This window comes from Lagenorhynchus albirostris, chromosome 20 (assembly GCF_949774975.1).
Source record: "Lagenorhynchus albirostris chromosome 20, mLagAlb1.1, whole genome shotgun sequence".
Taxonomy (NCBI): Eukaryota; Metazoa; Chordata; class Mammalia; order Artiodactyla; family Delphinidae; genus Lagenorhynchus; species Lagenorhynchus albirostris.
Window position 1 is genome coordinate 46,458,364 of NC_083114.1, and position 18,189 is coordinate 46,476,552.

The 18,189-nt window shown below is 37.6% G+C and overlaps 1 protein-coding gene across 4 annotated transcripts in view; it reads right to left on the minus strand.

Moving 5' to 3' along the window:
• BPTF (bromodomain PHD finger transcription factor) overlaps nt 1–18,189 on the minus strand; it is a 139,379-nt gene that overhangs the window by 34,400 nt on the left and 86,790 nt on the right. For 3 of the 4 annotated variants that reach the window (XM_060133033.1, XM_060133034.1, XM_060133032.1), the window contains 8 exons: nt 14,555–14,679; nt 13,672–13,800; nt 11,739–11,889; nt 10,891–10,933; nt 6,065–6,311; nt 5,176–5,327; nt 4,173–4,281; nt 125–342 (listed from right to left, as the gene is read on the minus strand). In XM_060133033.1, the coding sequence (XP_059989016.1) occupies nt 125–342; nt 4,173–4,281; nt 5,176–5,327; nt 6,065–6,311; nt 10,891–10,933; nt 11,739–11,889; nt 13,672–13,800; nt 14,555–14,679 (1,174 nt within the window). Of the gene's footprint in view, nt 1–124; nt 343–4,172; nt 4,282–5,175; nt 5,328–6,064; nt 6,312–10,809; nt 10,934–11,738; nt 11,890–13,671; nt 13,801–14,554; nt 14,680–18,189 lie in introns of all 4 variants that reach the window. The other variant, XM_060133031.1, reaches the window with a different exon arrangement.

Genomic DNA, 18,189 nt, shown 5'->3' on the forward strand with positions numbered 1-18,189 from the left:
GAACCAGACATTTAAAAAAGTAAGTAGATTTTTAAACGTCCAAAGATTAAGTACGTGTTTTAAAGCTTACAGCAAGAGTAAGTAAGATCACTTGTAAAGTTAAAATGGAAGTCACATTACTTACGTGGCCCTGTGTTAACTGGGTGAGTTGAGCCATGGTAAGCTTCACCTGTCCTTGCTGGGGGCGAGGGGGCTGTGAGGTTGAAGGCTGTAGACTTGCAGTGGGTGCTCCTGAAGTTAGTCCTTTCTGTGCAGGTGTTGAGGAAACTGTACTAGGGGCAGAGATCGCAGTGGAAACAGGCTGCCCTCTGATGATCTGCGTCACAACCTGTTGAGGAGTACCTATGCAAAGAGCAAAACATTAGAATGCTTCTATGCCCTAAGCAATACTCTGAGTTGAAATGTCGTTTAACGCTTCAGATGAATGTATTCTTCTCAATTTTCAAAAAGACTTACGGGATGCTGACATACTGATGCATTCAGCCATATACCCACACCCAAAGGACCCACCTGGTTGTCAGTGAGCCTGTTTCCACTCAGCTCACTAACAACCACTCTCCCATTCCTGCTCTCTGCAGTAGTCAAAAAATAAAATAAAATAAAAAATAATAATAATGCTCTTCCTATGAATCTAAAGCCAAAATGACAATAGGGAAGATGGAAGAGCCTATGTAAAATGTGCCATTAGGCTGCCTTTCCTTAGGAATATAAATGAAAAGATAATAATTAATTAATGTGATTTTTAAACAAAACATATAGAATCTGGAATATTCTGGGACAATTATATTTATAAATGAGTTTTTGTTACAGCTATCTGCTACTTAGTTGGGAGGAACCAAGAGGGCAAGAACCCCTGTATCCTCAATACTAGAGCAAGGTGCTCAAGTGCTTCCATAGTTACTGCTGAATAAACATCTATAGAATGAATGAAGTTTAACTGAAATGGCTCCATAGTCTTCTAAAAACTTCTGTTTCTCATTTAACCTGATGAAACTAGAAGAAAAAGCAGGTGGTAATTATTTGGCAGCTAATTTTATACTTATAAAATCTGAATTCATTATTAATTTGTAAATATTATATTTCTGAAATTTTGTATTCACTTCCTGTTTTTCCTCATATGTCTACATATATATTTCTGTGTATATTTTTTAAAATGACCGGTGCTTAATATTATTGCATTATGTATAAAATTAAACCTATTTTGACATTTAGAACACTTTCCCTTTTTCTTTTTTTAAATAATACCCTGGTGAAATCCTTGCTTATAAATTTTTATGTGCTTCTAATTATTTCCTTAGAATATACTCCTCCCAAAATTACTGGATTCATAGCAGGAACATAGTATTAAATTGAATTTAGAAAGGTTATACCCATTCATACTCCCATCACCACTGGGTGCCCATTTCACTGAACCCTTTCCAACCCTATCACTAAAGTATCACATTCCAGCAATCAGAAATAGTATGATAGCGTCACAGTGTCTGCATGACTTCAGTTGGTCTGCTTTCCTTTGGTATCATGCTCCTAAATTCTGATGGCTTGTAAATATGCTATAGATACTGGCAGTGTAAGTTTTTCATCATTACTCTTTCTTCTCAACTTTACTTGGTTATTGTCCACTTATTCTTCAAGATGAATCAAAAAACAGTGCAGTACATATAGACAAGTGCTTGAAGTTGAGAACTTCTGGACCCCAACACTCTGTCCTTGTACTGCAGTTTGAGGAACAGTTAATGAAAAGTTACTTTCGTTTATCACCTTGTATTTTCTTTTTTCTATCTTTATTGGACTATAATTGCTTTTCAATGTGTTAGTTTCTGCTGTACAACAAAGTGAATCAGCTATATGTATACATACATCCTTATATCACCTTGTATTGATACGGTGTCATCATAAACACAGATGGATAAAAGGGCTGGTATTGACTGATTATATGATGGTCATTCAGATGATTCCCAATATGTACATGTTCAATTATGTTTAGATTATCATCAAAATTCAAAAATTAAAACACTTTTTATTACAACCTGGGAGTGTTCAACTTTGGGAAAGGCTAGCGTGGTGGTAGGAATAGGGATAAGTTGACCTGCACACACTCAGACACACACTACACACATCCATCCACCCTCGACCTCTCTGACCACAACTCCTAAGACTCTTACTGTCTTCACTGGGCCCCACCAGCCTCACTGGCCACCTTGCTTTTCATACGACACACCAGACACACTCATATGTGAAGCTATATATTCACATATGCAAGTCTAAGTATATTACCATTTATCATCCATAAACTTTTCTTCTTTACATTAGTTTTATCTTTCCTTTTAGTTGGCTGCCTAACTGACAGCTATTTTTAAACATGAATAGATACTGAATTTTACCAATTGTCTCTGTAGCATTAACTGAAATAAGGAATCATACTTTCTTCTCTGGGGTAAATTTTGTTTAGGCATTAGGATATTTCCTTTAAAAAAATATTATGCTATGTTTCATATTAGAATTATGCTAAATTTGTAAAATGAATGGGAAAGAATTTATCTACCCCTTTCCCCTTATGGCCTGCAACTATTTTTTATAAGAAGGAAATTGTTTCCTAACCATTTCAAAGAATTTTATCCATAAAACCATGAGGTCTGGAATTCTTTTTTGTAGGTAACACTATGGCAACTTTCCAAATTTCTTTCCTTGATGTGAGTCATTAAGACTTGAAATTTATAAGCATAGTATATAATTATGCCTTGTTATTCAAACAGATTTAGTTCCTTCTATTTTTATTGCACTTTCTCATTCCTACTTTTTGTAAACTAGCATTTTGTTCCCCTTTCTCTAGACTTGCAAAAAGAAAATGGTTTAATATTTGCCTTTTCTGTCTTATAATCATTACTTATACTTTACTTCCTTCTTCCTGTTTTCATTTAAGACTTGTTTTATATATTTTTCTAACTTCTGGTTAAGATTTAATATGGGTTTTTTTTTTGTCTGTTTTGTTCACCAATGTGTTTCAACTGCCTAGAGTAGGTGCTCAAAAATATTTGTTGAATGAATGAATTTGCCTCTCAGTTCAGCTTTGCAGCCTGGCTTAGCTGCTACTTGATAATCTGTTTGTGATGACACATCTGATGTTTCTTTAACATAAAAGTTACTTTTGAGAACATACGTTTTTAAATTCCAAGCAAGTAAGCATTCTTAGTATACTACCTTAATGTTAATTTCTAGCTTTACTACAAAAAATGTAGCCTATACACATTCTACTTTTCGGAATTCATCAAGGTTTTACCTGTGGCTCATTATAAGACCATTTTCATACAAATAGTTCATAAATATTTAAAACTAATGTGTATTCCTAAAGGTACAGAAGTTGATACAGTCTGTTTCTGGTCTACTATGCTTCTGTTAATCCCTCCTTGATCTCAAATAGTTTTTGCTTTATACACTTCAATGACATCTTATTTAAAGATCCAAGATTGCACCTTCACTGCAATCTATATCTTTAAGCCAAATATAAAGTGACTTTCTTTGTCCTAGTTATTGTTTCTTTAAAATACTGAATTCGACTCTGTTCAGTATTAGTAGGATTATGCATGTCTTCCCTCTGCCTATCCCTTCTTTCTTTCTTTTTTTGTCCTTTATTTCATGTGTCTTTGACCATCTTTTTATGTTTTACGTTCTCTGGTGATTTGCTTTTAGGAATGTTTCTCATAAATGCACAGTTCGATTTCTTTTTTCACTCAATCTTTACAGGCTTCAACTTTTAATATGGGAGCTTTAACTTATTTACATTAAAAAGGGCAGGCACTGCCTCTGTAATCTTGTTTTATGCTTTCCATTTAAATGCTTCTTAGCCATTTCCTTGATTTTATCTTTTGCCACACAGACTGTTTTCTTTGCTCATTCTCTTTACTCCAATGATCTGAATGTATCTATCTCATTTACTAGAGGTTTTAAGAACATTTTTAACAAGCATACTTGGACCTGCTTTTCTCTTATTGACAATGCCAGAAATGAAACAAAATCTTATGGGTGTATCCCATGATGAATCAGAAATTTAGTATGCTTCGAAATCTTAATTCATATTGGTATTTTCCAGTATGTAGAGTGCCAAATACAGAATATTATAGATTTCCTAGACTGACTCTTTAGATGTAAAATGATAATACTGGATGGATGAATACCTGGCTGTACCATCACAGGTGTTCGAATAATTGCCTTTCCTAGTGTTGACTGTTGGAGTGGTGTTCTAATCACCGTCATACCAGGGCGGATCTGAGGCCCTGTGATTACCTACAAATAACACAAAGGACAATGAATTAAAATGTTTTTAAAAGACTAAAGCATGATGGACTTAGAACAGATATCTTTAAACATTCCATATTGATAAACATGTCTACAGAAATTACAGAAGCTCTTGGACATTACATATTAAATTATATTAAGCATCAGAATAAAGATAGAACTTTGAGGGGAAAAAAAGTAATTTAAATGAGATCGCAAGAAATTCCTTGTCACTGATACCAAGAATAGCCTACAGACTAAAAGGAAGGATACAAGACCCAAGAAAGCTCTGCTCTATAACCACCACAGTTGCTCACAGGAAAATGATGAGTCCTATTTTCCCTGAGCTCCAATCCTTATCTGTAACCTGGAGAACACAGGGGCAAGATCAGAGACCAGAAGTTCTTTCCTAATTTAAAGGAGAGACTACACAGCATATTATTTTCAGTGTTAGGTTTAGAACATTCTCAAGTCTGCAAAACATTAAACTTTTTCCATAATACTAGTGCCAAGGAAATGATGTATCTAATATGTGTGCATATCAGCTGATAGACTAGTTAATGCTGTGGATTACGTTTTCACTCTACTTCTTAGCTGCACAGCACGTCGTTTTCCTGGGTGATCCAGTATTGCCCATTGTTTTCAATAAAGACATTTTCTTTGTAAAATCCTGGAAAGCAATTCTTATGATTCATAAACTATACTAATGTGCTATTAACTAAATGTTAAAAATTAACAGTTCACTTGAAATGTAAGTAACAGATTTTTTTAAAAATCAGTACTTTGTCACAGATTAAGTAAAAGGTAAAGAAAAATTAGAAGCTGGATTAATCCTGGAAGAGGCCATTCTGAAAACTTCAACCAATGTGGTTAACACCAAATAAACCTGTAAAGAACTCTTACTTGGGAAGTGCTTGTAGTTCCTCCAGAGCTTGAGGTATTGGGCCTAATCGTGACTGTTGCTGTCCTGGGCTGGAATGAAGTAAAGGTTTGCTGACTTGTACCTGTACTGGATGGAATGATACCCAGGACTTTCTGCTGTACTTGAACAACGCCTTGAAAAAAAGATGAAGAAGTAATTGATAACTGCCCCTTTCATAAAACATCAGGTATTGCTTGGTTCCTGAGGAGAAACCAGGTGTGGCGGGGGTTTATAGTGGGCTACATAAAATGTGAGATCTGAAGACTGAAATCAGTGAAAAGGAAATGAAAAATAATGGCAACAGTATGATCTGGCAAATGTGAATTAAAACTCTTCACATTTCCCTTACCTCCTTGCGTTGCTGGCACATTTACAGCGACAATCTTGCTGTTTGCAGGAAGTGGCAGTTTGGTAATTACTTTTCCTGCCATAGTGACTGGATTGCCTGTAATTTGGAACGTCTGACCTGTGCTGGCAATGGTTGTAGCAGATGTGGCAGCTGTGCTGGTGGCTAATGGGGTATAAGACATTTAATAAGCTTCAGATTTAAAACAACCAGCAACGTAGTGACTTCTAGGAAGGCACCAATGCATGAAATGTGGCTCATTTTGTATTTTTAAGAAAACATTCCTCTCCACTCAAAGTAAGTGAACCATGTAAATGCTGAAAGTGAAATAATGTAAGAGAGGAGTTTTGCTAATGTAATATTATGAATATTATCTGTAACAAACCTACTGTTACAGTTTGTTTGCTCAATCAGCTGCAGAAGAAAAATACTTTTCTAAAGAAACATTTCATTTCAGTAGGTAAAGGACTGAAATTTCTTTTTCTTGAATGAAAGCAATCTTTTATTTAATCACAGTTGTGTACCTGAATTTGACTGGCCTTGCTTAACCCAGGTAGCAAAGGTCTGATGAAAGTTCTTGTTCTGCTGGAATGTTACTGTAGCTGGAGATCCAACTTTAGTAGTTAGTACCATTTTAGTGCCAGTTGTAACTGAGCCACTTATGGGGGCCACCATAACTTTCTGTGCTGGAGAGATGGTACTAGTTGTACTGTTTGTTGGGGAAGTAGTGGAAGCTGCAATTACTGTAGGCTTCTGCTGTTCCAATCGTTTCTAGAAAAGTCAGGGAGAGAAATCATGAACCAAAATCGTTCCAAATAAAAACACCATTCTGCATGAAGTCCAGCCACATTTCCTCTCAATCTAAGAAAGTGCACCAAATTTCTAAAATATTTAACTTCTGAAAATATGCCCGTACAAATTTACACTTGAATTTAATTTCTCGAGGGAGGCAACATTTTTATGACTCTAAATCACATATACTTTATTAAAAGCAGTAAGTTTTTGGTAACATAAATTTGAAATGATCAAGTTTTTCCAGTCTGTGCAAAGGTCCAAGCTTTCAGACTGAAAGTGCAAGAGACGTGGGTGATCTTACTGGAGATAGGGATACCTTGCGATTCAGCTGTGGGGTTTAGAACAGACAGACAGCAAATGATGGGACCTGTCATGTTAATTTACCCAATCATAAAGAACATGTCAATATTTAAGTATCACTATTCAAGTTGGCAAACCTGCAATCAAACAAGCTGAAAATAATAAATAATTTTACTAGATTTATATTTTTCAGTTCAAGTATTTTTACAGAAAAATCCTTTAGACTATTTTATACAGAACGGTATAATCGGATCTTTCAGACTATAGTGTTATTAAAGACGATTTGCGTTTCTTTACCCAGAGATTGCTGCCTTTTCCTGACAGCTTATCGACATGACAGTTTAAGTTTACACTTGTAAAAACTACAACTTGACCTTTTTGAATTATGGTTTCCTCAGTGTATATGCCCAGTAGTGGGATTGCTGGGTCGTATGGTAGTTCTATTTTTACTTTTTTAAGGAACCTCCATGCTGTTCTCCATAGTGACTGTACCAATTCACATTCCCACGAGCAGTGCAAGAGTGTTCCCTTTTCTCCACACCCTCTCCAGCATTTATTGTTTCTAGATTTTTTGATGATGGCCATTCTGACTGGTGTGAAGTGATACCTCATTGTCGTTTTGGTTTGCATTTCTCTAATGATTAGTGATGTTGAGCATCCTTTCATGTGTTTGTTGGCAATCTGTATATCTTCTTTGGAGAAATGTCTATTTAGGTCTTCTGCCCATTTTTGGATTGGGTTGTTTATATTTTTGATATTGAGCTGCATGAGCTGCTTGTAAATTTTGGAGATTAATCCTTTGTCAGTTGCTTCGTTTGCAACTATTTTCTCCCATTCTGAGGGTTGTCTTTTCGCCTTGTTTATGGTTTCCTTTGCTGTGCAAAAGCTTTTAAGTTTGATTAGGTCCCATTTGTTTACTTTTGTTTTTATTTCCATTTCTCTAGGAGGTGGGTCAAAAAGGATCTTGCTGTGATTTATGTCACAGGGTGTTCTGCCTATGTTTTCCTCTAAGAGTTTTATAGTGTCTGGCTTTACATTTAGGTCTTTAATCCATTTTGAGTTTATTTTTGTGTATGGTGTTATGGAGTGTTCTAATTTCATTCTTTTACATGTAGCTGTCCAGTTTTCCTGGTTCTGAAGAACCTAGGGGAAGGACAGGAATTAAGATGCAGACATAGAGAATGGACTTGAGGACACGGGGAGGGGGAAGGGTAAGCTGGGACGAAGTGAGAGAGTGGCATGCACATATATATATATATACACTACCAAATGTAAAATAGACAGCTAGTGGGAAGCAGCCACACAGCACAGGGAGATCAGCTCAGTGCTTTGTGACCACCTAGAGGGGTGTGATAGGGAGGGTGGGAGGGAGATGCAAGAGGGAGGAGATATGGGATATATGTACATGTATAGCTGGTTCACTTTGTTATAAAGCAGAAACTAACACACCATTGTAAAGCAATTATACTCCAATAAAGATGTTAAAACAAACAAACAAACAAAAAAAACCGACAGCTGGCACTGACTACAAACCTGGTGGCAAACCCTTTACCCCTTCATTATCTTATTTAATTCTTGGACCAACCCAATAAAGTTGCTGGTACTGTGATTTAAAGATGAGGAAACTGAGACTTAGAGAGGTTGTAAAACCAGCCCAAGGTCACAGAGCTAGTAAATGCTGGAGCTGAGTTGTGTACGAAGATCAAATTCCAATGCTGAACAATTTCTTGCCATCAAACACTGCTCACCAAAGACAGCATACCTAGTCTTTTTACTGTTACTTTTGTATATGTCCTCTATGCCTTAAAATAATGTGAGGTATTTTACATAATTTCTCATTCCTCAGAAGAAAATGAGGGCTTCCCTGGTGGCGCAGTGGTTGAGAATCTGCCTGCCAATGCAGGGGACACGGGTTCGAGCCCTGGTCTGGGAAGATCCCACATGCTGCGGAGCAACTAAGCCCATGTGCCACAACTACTGAGCCTGCACTCTAGAGCCCACAAGCCACAACTACTGAAGCCCGTGCGCCTAGAGCCCGTGCTCCGCAACAAGAGAAGCCACCGCAATGAGAAGCTCGCGCACCGCAACGAAGAGTAGCCCCCACTAGCTGCAAGTAGAGAAAACCTGCACGCAGCAACAAAGACCCAACGTAGTCAAAAATAAATAAATAAATAAATTTATATTTAAAAAAAAAAAGAAGAAAAGGAGCTTAGTTTTGGATTCTTGGAAATGTCATCCAATTGGATCAGTTAAAAAATAAAGGAGGTGGGCTTCCCTGGTGGCGCAGTGGTTGAGAGTCTGCCTGCCGATGCAGGGGACGCGGGTTCGTGCCCCAGTCCGGGAAGATCCCACATGCCGCGGAGCGGCTGGGCCCGTGAGGCATAGCCGCTAAGCCTACGCGTCCGGAGCCTGTGCTCCGCAACGGGAGAGGCCACAACAGTGAGAGGCCCGCGTACCGCAAAAAAAAAAAAAAAAAAAAAAGAAAAAAAAGAAAAATAAAAATAAAGGAGGCAAGAAAAACAAAACAGCTAAACCCATAGTTATTTTCTGGGGCTATGCCTTCAAAAATTGGAAATGTTGACTATGGGAAATATAGCCAATATTTTGTAATAACTGTAAATGGAGTACAACCTTTAAAAATTGTATAAAAATTTTTTAAAAATTACAGGGGGAAGAAATCACAGGTTTGACATGTCCACAAAATCTGCTGGGTTTGTACACATGTTCAAAACAGCAAGTTTGTCATTAAACTCTAGCTGTCATTATTTCTCAATTTTTGCATGGAAAAAAAAGTTTCGATCATCTTCATTGCTAAGTTTGGAAAACATTAAAATGAAGATTGACTTGTTTTGAGAAAGATATTTTAAATAAATTTTTTTGTTTGTTTGTTTTTTGTTTTTGTACGCGGGCCTCTCACTGTTGTGGCCTCTCCCATTGCGGAGCACAGGCTCCGGACGTGCAGGCTCAGCGGCCATGGCTCACGCGCCCAGCCACTCCGCGACATGCTGGATCTTCCCGGACCGGGGCACAAACCCATGTCCCCTGCATCGGCAGGCAGACTCTCAACCACTGCACCACCAGGGAAGCCCCTAAATAAAAATTCTGAAGTAATATATAGATTAAGTATATACTGCTCTGTTCAATTAAGCTATATACAGGTGCATGTCCATCACCTCAGAAACTGACACACATAGGAAGGAAAAGCAAAGAATACAATGTTCTTGGGGGACTCAGAGAGGTAATACATCACCAAGTTCAGGTTCTGACTTTCAACTGCCAGAGAAAAGCTCATTATCAAATTAAAGAAATTGACCCCCTGGCCCCCCCAAAAAGTAATACCTTGGATTACATTGTAGAGATGACAAAACACATCCATAAAATGAAAAACAAAACAACTAGACAGTCTTTCTATGAGTGGAGAGATAGACATGACAAAATCCAGAAGTGCTCTTATCTCAAACTTTGATCTAAGTGAAGATGACCTATAGTAAACCACTGTAAAGTATACAAGAACTTGAAAAAATATTTTATAAAATATGAGGAAAAAGGTAAAACATGAGGAAATGAGTCTGATTTATTTATGTAATATGTAATTTTTAAGTAAGTTATGTGTAACTAAGTTAATGATACCTATTTTATCTATTTCTATTTTATCAATATCCTGAAAGTTTATATATTCAAGTTTGGCTAAAAACTTTCATAGTATCTTCTTATTAGAAGGAAGGGGTAATTATCTTTTATTTGGGTCCCTAAATAGTCAGGCACATATGATACATCACAGTATGGAAATACTAAGAGACCACAGTAGCCTGATGACCACCAATTACAACAAACTTATACTTTTAGTAGAACTCACTTTTTCATAGACTACAGAGATTTTACGGATTGGAATTTTACAGGAAAAAATTATCTTTAGAAACTACCCTTTGAATTATAAATATAATAAATAAGAGAAATTATACTTCAAACATTGTTCTTGAAATGTGTACACTTTTTGCAAAACCAAAGCTTGGTATATCCACAGAGCTATTTTCAAGTACTGAAATTAAGATATATATGAGATACATGTAAAAATAAAACCACATGAATATAAAATTACTGTGCTTTTAGTGTGCACAAATTTGGCTAAAAATGTCAATTCGCTGCCAGGTGGGACTGGTACCAACTCCCCCACCTGCTGGGCAGCCAATCGCTGCTGTTTGAGATGAGCCTCCATTTGGGCCTTGAAGTCCTCTGCCTTCTTCTGTTCACTAACCTTAGCCTGTTGCTCAACTGCTTGTGCCTTTTCTTTCTCCACTCTGCAGGGAAAGAAAGGAGGAATTTATCAGAAACTACAGGCATACCTCATAGATATTGTGGGTTTGGTTCCAGATCACTGCAATAAAGCAAATGTCGCAATAAAGTGAGTCACATGATTTTTCTGGTTTCCCAGTGCATATAAAAGTGATGCTTACACTATACTGTAGTCTACTAAGTGTGCAATAACATCATGTCTAAAAAAAAAGTACACACCTTAATTTAAAAAATACTTTATTGCTAAAAAATGCTAATAATCATCTGAGCTTTCAGTGAGTCGTAGTAGTAACATCAAAGATCACTGATCGTAGATCATCATAACAAATATAATAATAATGAAAAGTTTTGAAATACTGTGAGAATTACCAAAATGTGACACACAGACACAAAGTAAGCAAATGCTGTTGGGGAAATGGTGCCTACAGACTTTCTCAATGCAGAGTTGCCACAAGTCTTCAGCTTGGAAAAACCGCAGTATTTGCGAAGCGCGATAAAATGAGTATGCCTGTATCCTACTAGGCATCTGGCATCTAATATTAAGTGAAATCTGGTTAAGTTCCACATCATACAAAAAGTATAAAATTATTTCAATTTAAAAATAAAATATTTAAATTAAGGTAATTCAAAATTGACAAGTAGATAACTCATAAAAATTAGAAAGAGGACGTTAATAAACGATACACAGGTAGAGAATCAAAAGGTGGAGCAAAATTAGGACATATCGAATAAACTATTAAAGGGGTAATTCTTTAATTCTGAAGTGATAAAAATCTTCAGCATCTGATCACATATAAACCATTTCCTTACCTCTCAGCAAACGCCCTGATCTCCCATAATTCCAATTCTTCCTCTGCTACCCAGGTTTCAATAATAACAGGGCCAGTTTGCTTGGGCGTTTCTGGTCTCTTTGGCCGCAATGCACTCGATCGAAGGCCTTTCCTCTGAGGCGTAGGTGTTTCTTTGGAAAAGAAATCGGAGTATTTTAAGCAATATAGCTTCTAAATTATAGTACTTCTGGCATCTTCTCTTATATCATGAAAAGCAGGGACTGGCAAACATTTTCTTAAAGGGCCAGATGGTAAATACTTTTAGACTATGCAGGCCAGATGGTCTCTACTACAACTCCTCAACTCTGTATCATAAAAGGAGCCAAAGACAATACATAAGTCAGAAAGTGTGGCTGTGTTCCAATCAAACTTTATTAACAAAAGCAGATGGTGGGTCAAAGCTCATGGTTTGCTGGCCCCTGATATAAAAGCCCTATTAGCCTTTCCACAGCCTGTTCCCTCTGCCTGGAACACTACTCCTAGCCTCCTTCCCCCTCATTTGACTGGTGCCTAATTCATCCTTCAGACCGCAATGTGGATAACAACCTCCTTCAAGAAGCGTAGCGTGTTCCTCCCAGCTGGGCTGGGTGTCCTTGAAATGTACAACTCTGGCGATCTGTATTTCCCTATCAGGGCACCGAGAAGAGGGACTGGAGACTTACTAATATAAAGGAGGGATCGGAAACTATTAAGAATAGATATAATCTCCAGTGATAAGATTCTAAAAATAAAAAGTAGGGACAGACAAGCATTGAACCTTCCCGTATGTTCAGGGAAGAGGGAAGCAGTAGAATCACAGGCAAGCAACAGAAGGAAACTGAAACAGCAGCAGGACCTGGATTGTATGAAGTGATACAAGAAAAGAAAAGTGATTCAAGGAGACAGCAGTGGTTTGCATCAACGGCTGTGGAGTCAAGACTGACGACTGGTCAGGAACGCCTTCTTCCATCTGTGTGTCTTTGCCTATCAACTGAGCTGTCTATTCCTGTTCCAGGACATTGTTTTAGTTATACTAATATTTCATCATCTATTAGGGCAGCTACCCCCTTATTGTTACTCTTTTCAAAAAAGCCATTCTCATTTATTCTCCAAGATGAGCTTTTGAGTTGATTCAATCAAGATTCAAAAAATTAAATTTATCCATTTGGGGACAATTAACTTCTATAAAATAGTAAGCTTCTATTTATAGACAGCATCTTCTTTTTACATGTTTCTTCATAGTTGTTCCCCTAAGTATTTTTACTACACAGGTAAAATAAAATTATTTATTTTTGTCTAATTACATATCTTGAATCTGGACACCTTACTGGACTCTTCTTAGTGTTAATAATTTTGATTCTCAAGTATATAATTATTATACCTTTTCTTTGCTTCCTTTAGAATAGGGGCTGGATTCCATTGTTCTATGTATTTGCCACCTAAGGCCTATCATGTAGGTGTCTATAAATGTTTCCTGAGTAACTCTTTATGCCTCTTAGGTTACTTCTACCCTGAGCACTGAAGTATTACACAATAGCTTGAACCCTTGAGTCAACAAATCTTCACTGACCACTTATGTGTCAGATTCTACAGCAGGTTCCAGGACTACAACCAGACAGACTCAAAGGCTTGAGTCTTGGAGCTGACGGTCTGGTGTCAACCACTGCTCCATATCTTTAATTACTGATAAAAGAGGTATTTGTACCCTTCCTCTGCCTGGTACCATGACTGTAGGCATCACTGTGTGTCTAGTGGAATTTTGCTATGTTTACTGATTAAATATCATTTTAAAAACAGAATAGTTTGTGATGAAAAAGTATTGTTTTCAAAAGTTGAATAAAGAGTTAAAGAAACAATTATAATCAAACTTCAATTCATAAAAGATATGGCTAACAGGTAAATAATAAAAGAAAAGAATTCTTTCTACTCCTTACCTTTTGGTGCTTCTGGAACTCCAATGGGGCAGATGATTTTCCTGATACAATATTCAGATCGAATGCCATAAGGACCAACATCTCGCCTCTTAATTATTTCTGTTGTTGTGATTTCAGTTTCAGATGTTTCTATGGTGATTTAATTCACATAGTATTAATAACCACCCCAAATATTCAGAGAATAAAAAGGTACAACATCTGGTACTTTAAAAAAGAGACTAGGGGCTTCCCTGGTGGTGCAGTGGTTGAGAGTCCGCCTGCCGATGCAGGGGATACGGGTTCGTGCCCCGGTCCGGGAGGATCCCACATGCTGCGGAGCGGCTGGGCCCGTGAGCCATGGCCGCTGAGCCTGTGCGTCCGGAGCCTGTGCTCCGCAACAGGAGAGGCCCGCGTACCGCAAAAAAAAAAAAAAAAAAAAGACTAAACCTTTGGAAACATTTGCTTAATGAACAGTTGCAGGACCATCACTAGATTGCAACAATACTGAGTTTCTTCGTCACTGAAAATTTCTCAACTGAGCAAAATGCTGTTTGGGCACAGCTTAGTTCCTGGTGGCAAAATTCGGTCAAAATAATAAAAACCCTAGGAGAGCAGCAGCAAGCACAGGGTTCCAGATGTCCCAATTTAAATGATTTATACTGTGCGGTAAGAAATATCTTTTAAAAATTCACACTGGTTCACACATTAGTGACTACCCTTATAATGTGAAACCCCCCTGCCCGGCCCCCAGGATTTTATAGCATGTGTTGCTAAACTTGACCAAAGCCTTGTTTTTAAAATACTAGCACTATATTTTAATAAATAACAGACATGCTTAAAATGAAGTGAACTGTCAAGAGATTTTTCTCTTTTAAACTTAAATTCGAAAATAAAAAACCGCTACCTGTCCGTGTAGTCCCTCCTCCTGGAGGAGCCTTGGCTGCCATGTCATCCCATCTCAGACTTGCCCACAGTAACCGCAACATAAGACTCACTCCAGCTAAGGACTTCACAGTCTGAAGTCTATACCTGAAAGAAAAACCCAAGAAAAACGATGTATGTACACACACACACACACACACACACACACACACACACACTCTCTCTCTCTCTCTCTCTCTCTCTCTCTCTCTCTCTCTCTCTCTCTCTCTCTCTCTCCCCCCTAAACTGAAGGATTGTTTTTTGTCCTCATTGTGACTTCAATATTTATCATATGGCTTTATAAGCACTTTGGTTATTATATGTCCCTTAATAAAAGAACTTTTTTGTTCCCAGGCATGACATGCATCTAACAATTCACAAAGGGGCTGTAGTTATCTCAAATGCCATATAAATATGTAAAACAAAGCATATTTCATTGTAAGACTGATATGGCAACAATTTACAAAGATTTTATAAATTTAGCCTAATTCTAAAATATGTGTTAGAAAAATTATGAATGAGAGCATATATGGAGAAATAATTGTGTGACAATGTGATAAGTGATCTGAAGAAGAATAAAATCTTAACTGATTTTTGCTGAAACAAACTGAAAATGTTTCAATTTTCTCAAAAAGCAAAACAAAAAGACCTCACAAATCCAATAAGACCTTTCCAGATGGACAGAAATTTTGTACTGAAATGGTGGTTCTGCAAAACACAAAGTACTGGATGATGAATGCTGCTAATACTAACGTTACTTTAACAACATTGGTGTAGTTTTAGAATCCTATGATACAATGAATAATACTAGTCAGGAGACAAAGGAATCTCTGTGTTCAGGTTTTTTCTAAACACTGTATACAAAGTTATTGAACATATTAGATATTCTTTTAAAAATAATATTAAAAACACATTTCAGAATGAATTTACAACTGCAATGAACATCATGTCTTAAAATGGAGTTAACCATAGAACATTTTAAAGCAGCCCTAGGCTGTCAATTCTCTATTAGTGGTTTTGTATAATTAAATATTTTATTGACGTTTCCACATACTTAAATGAATATACTGATTGATTGTACTATAGGGAAAGCCTATGAAACGAAATAATTTCCTCCTCTAATAGAGGTATACAAGGTAAGTCTTAGACAATTTATATTTGAAAAGCAATGCTTTCTATTCTTAACGTTAAGTTAGAAAAGCAAACAATGTGAGAAAGAGAAAGCTCTAGCCAAAAAGTTGCTGCAACTTCTTAATTTCCCCTCTCCAGCTGTGACACCATTATTTTCTTTGTTGTGCTATCACCCTGTGAATCCTCTGACCTGGACAAAGGGTTCTTAAATTAGAGGGCAAATGTTAATCAGTGCAAGGATGTCCTTAGAGGGGGAAAGTGTCTGTCACTTTCAGATCACACCCTAAAGAAATGCCTAGGGAACTTTGGACTCATGGGAGAAAACAAATGAATATTTATTTGGAAAGAGAGTTGTTTCTCATTCTCTCTCTTCTTCCTCCAATCACTCTCAACAAACAACAACTTGAAAGCTTCTCCATTTTACAATGGAAACACCACCAGGTGGGGAACACATCTCATGCATTAGAGCGTGTCCATTCATTTATTCATTCAAAAAATACTTGAGTTTCTTCTATGTGTTAAACTAAGTGAAAGGAGCTGGGGACACAGAAGTGAATTATAATGTCTTCCTGCATCCTCAGGAGCTGTAACAGAGGAAAGCACAAGGGAGTGGTACCTGATTGGGCCCAGGGATGGGGATGAGAGCTTTGCTGGAGCCTCAGAGGACAAGGGTGAGGGGGCGGCTGACCAAAGGCAAGGGGGCACACATGCGCTGAGGAGGAAGGTGTACAAAAGCACACACTTCTTCCTGAAAACCACATCCGGTGTACTCTGGCTGGAGGGAAGGGGTGTGAAGGTGCAGCGAGAGATGAAGCTGGCACGAGAGAAGAAGGCAGAAGCCAAAATGTGCTGCACCGAATGGAAGGATTAAAGAGTGTCAGCGGCCGTCTATACGGAGATCTCTGCAATGCAGCCAGTTCTGCATGGGTTATAAAGGGGAGTACTTCTCATAGACGTGGTGGACAGGTGACAAACGCTTTCCCCTTCCCAGCCCTGTGGTGGTTAACACATCCGCTTTAAATGCCTGCTCAGCTCAGTCAGAACATTCACAGGATAGATCTGCATTTTAGGAGGATCCTTCTGACAGCACCATGGAGAAAACTACTGGTTCAAAGTGATCATGAAACACAGAATCAGGGCCTGGGGAAAAGGGAGTAAGGGAATGGACAGTGTGGAGGGAAAAAGAGGCCCTAATGAGTCAATGAGACAAGTTTCACTTTTTCAATACTGCTCAGCCTTAATGTTAAATTTAATAAAGACCAAACATGCGCCTTTGGCATTCTTAGCACCTACTCTAAGCATCAGACATATTTTATTCAAGTGTGAGTAGAAAAATGCATTTCACATGCATGGTTTTTATAGCGATACCTTTTTTAAAAATGCATTCTAAAGTCAAGAATAATTTACATTTTTACCCATGCCTCCGTTAGATAGAAGGGATTATGTTTCTCTCAACCTCAGCAAATTAAGACGTTAGCATATATCTGAAGGCAGTATCTGTTTAAAACATACAGGAAGGTACTTCCTTCCATTAAAAAATGAGAAATTAACTAAACAGATAAAAACTGTGCCCCCAGTGCATATTAAAACATAACAATACAAGGTTTCTGAAACCCAGCCGTGCAGAAAAGGGCCCTGGGCAACACGTGAACAGAACTGGTTCAGAGAAAAGTGCTTCGCAGTCAAGCCTACCTTCCATTTACAGAATAGAAAAGAGCAGAAAGGTCGGCCTCCACAACTGCCAGGTCACTTTAATTAAAGTATTTGTACATAGTAACTTTTCCAGTGGGAAAGAAGTTACCTGCAGGACAGTCAAGGATACATTTTGGGACCGCTCTCAATGAAGAAAGCAGAAAAGTGCAGAGTAATCCTACAAATCCATGAACTGTAATGAAGAGTTCCTTGATTCCCTGCAGGATTCTGCAAATCCTTCATTGCAGGCCCTGCAGAGAAATTGTACTTTTCAGCTGTCTCTATTGAATGTGTAATGGAGTGATGATATTTTAATTCAAATCAAAAGATGAGTTATTAAAAACTTGGTCAAACCAACTATGACTGGTCATATTAATTAATTCCTTTATAGAGAGTACTCATTTACAGTCTTTTTTTTTAATACTAGCTAATTGTAATATAAAGAAAACAAGAAAAGTATGATTTCAACTTAAAGGAACCATACTAAAGACACACAGAAATGAAGCCTAAAGTGAAATGCAGTCTGCTCAGGAACCTGCTGACTTCATGAACTTGAGGATCCTAGCGAAATCTCACTGCAAACAAGACCGTTCCTAGTTTCTGAGCATGTCCCACAGAACTCTTATGTTTTCAATGTTCATGTTCCATCCTTTTCAATTTTAAGGGTGAAAAGATAAAAAGACAAGGACATGGAAAAGCACAAAGCAAGGACAAATACGTGAAATGTGATATAGAAGATAAAGTACTGGACTGGGATTTAGGAAAACCAGGCACTATTCCTAACTCAGTCCCTCT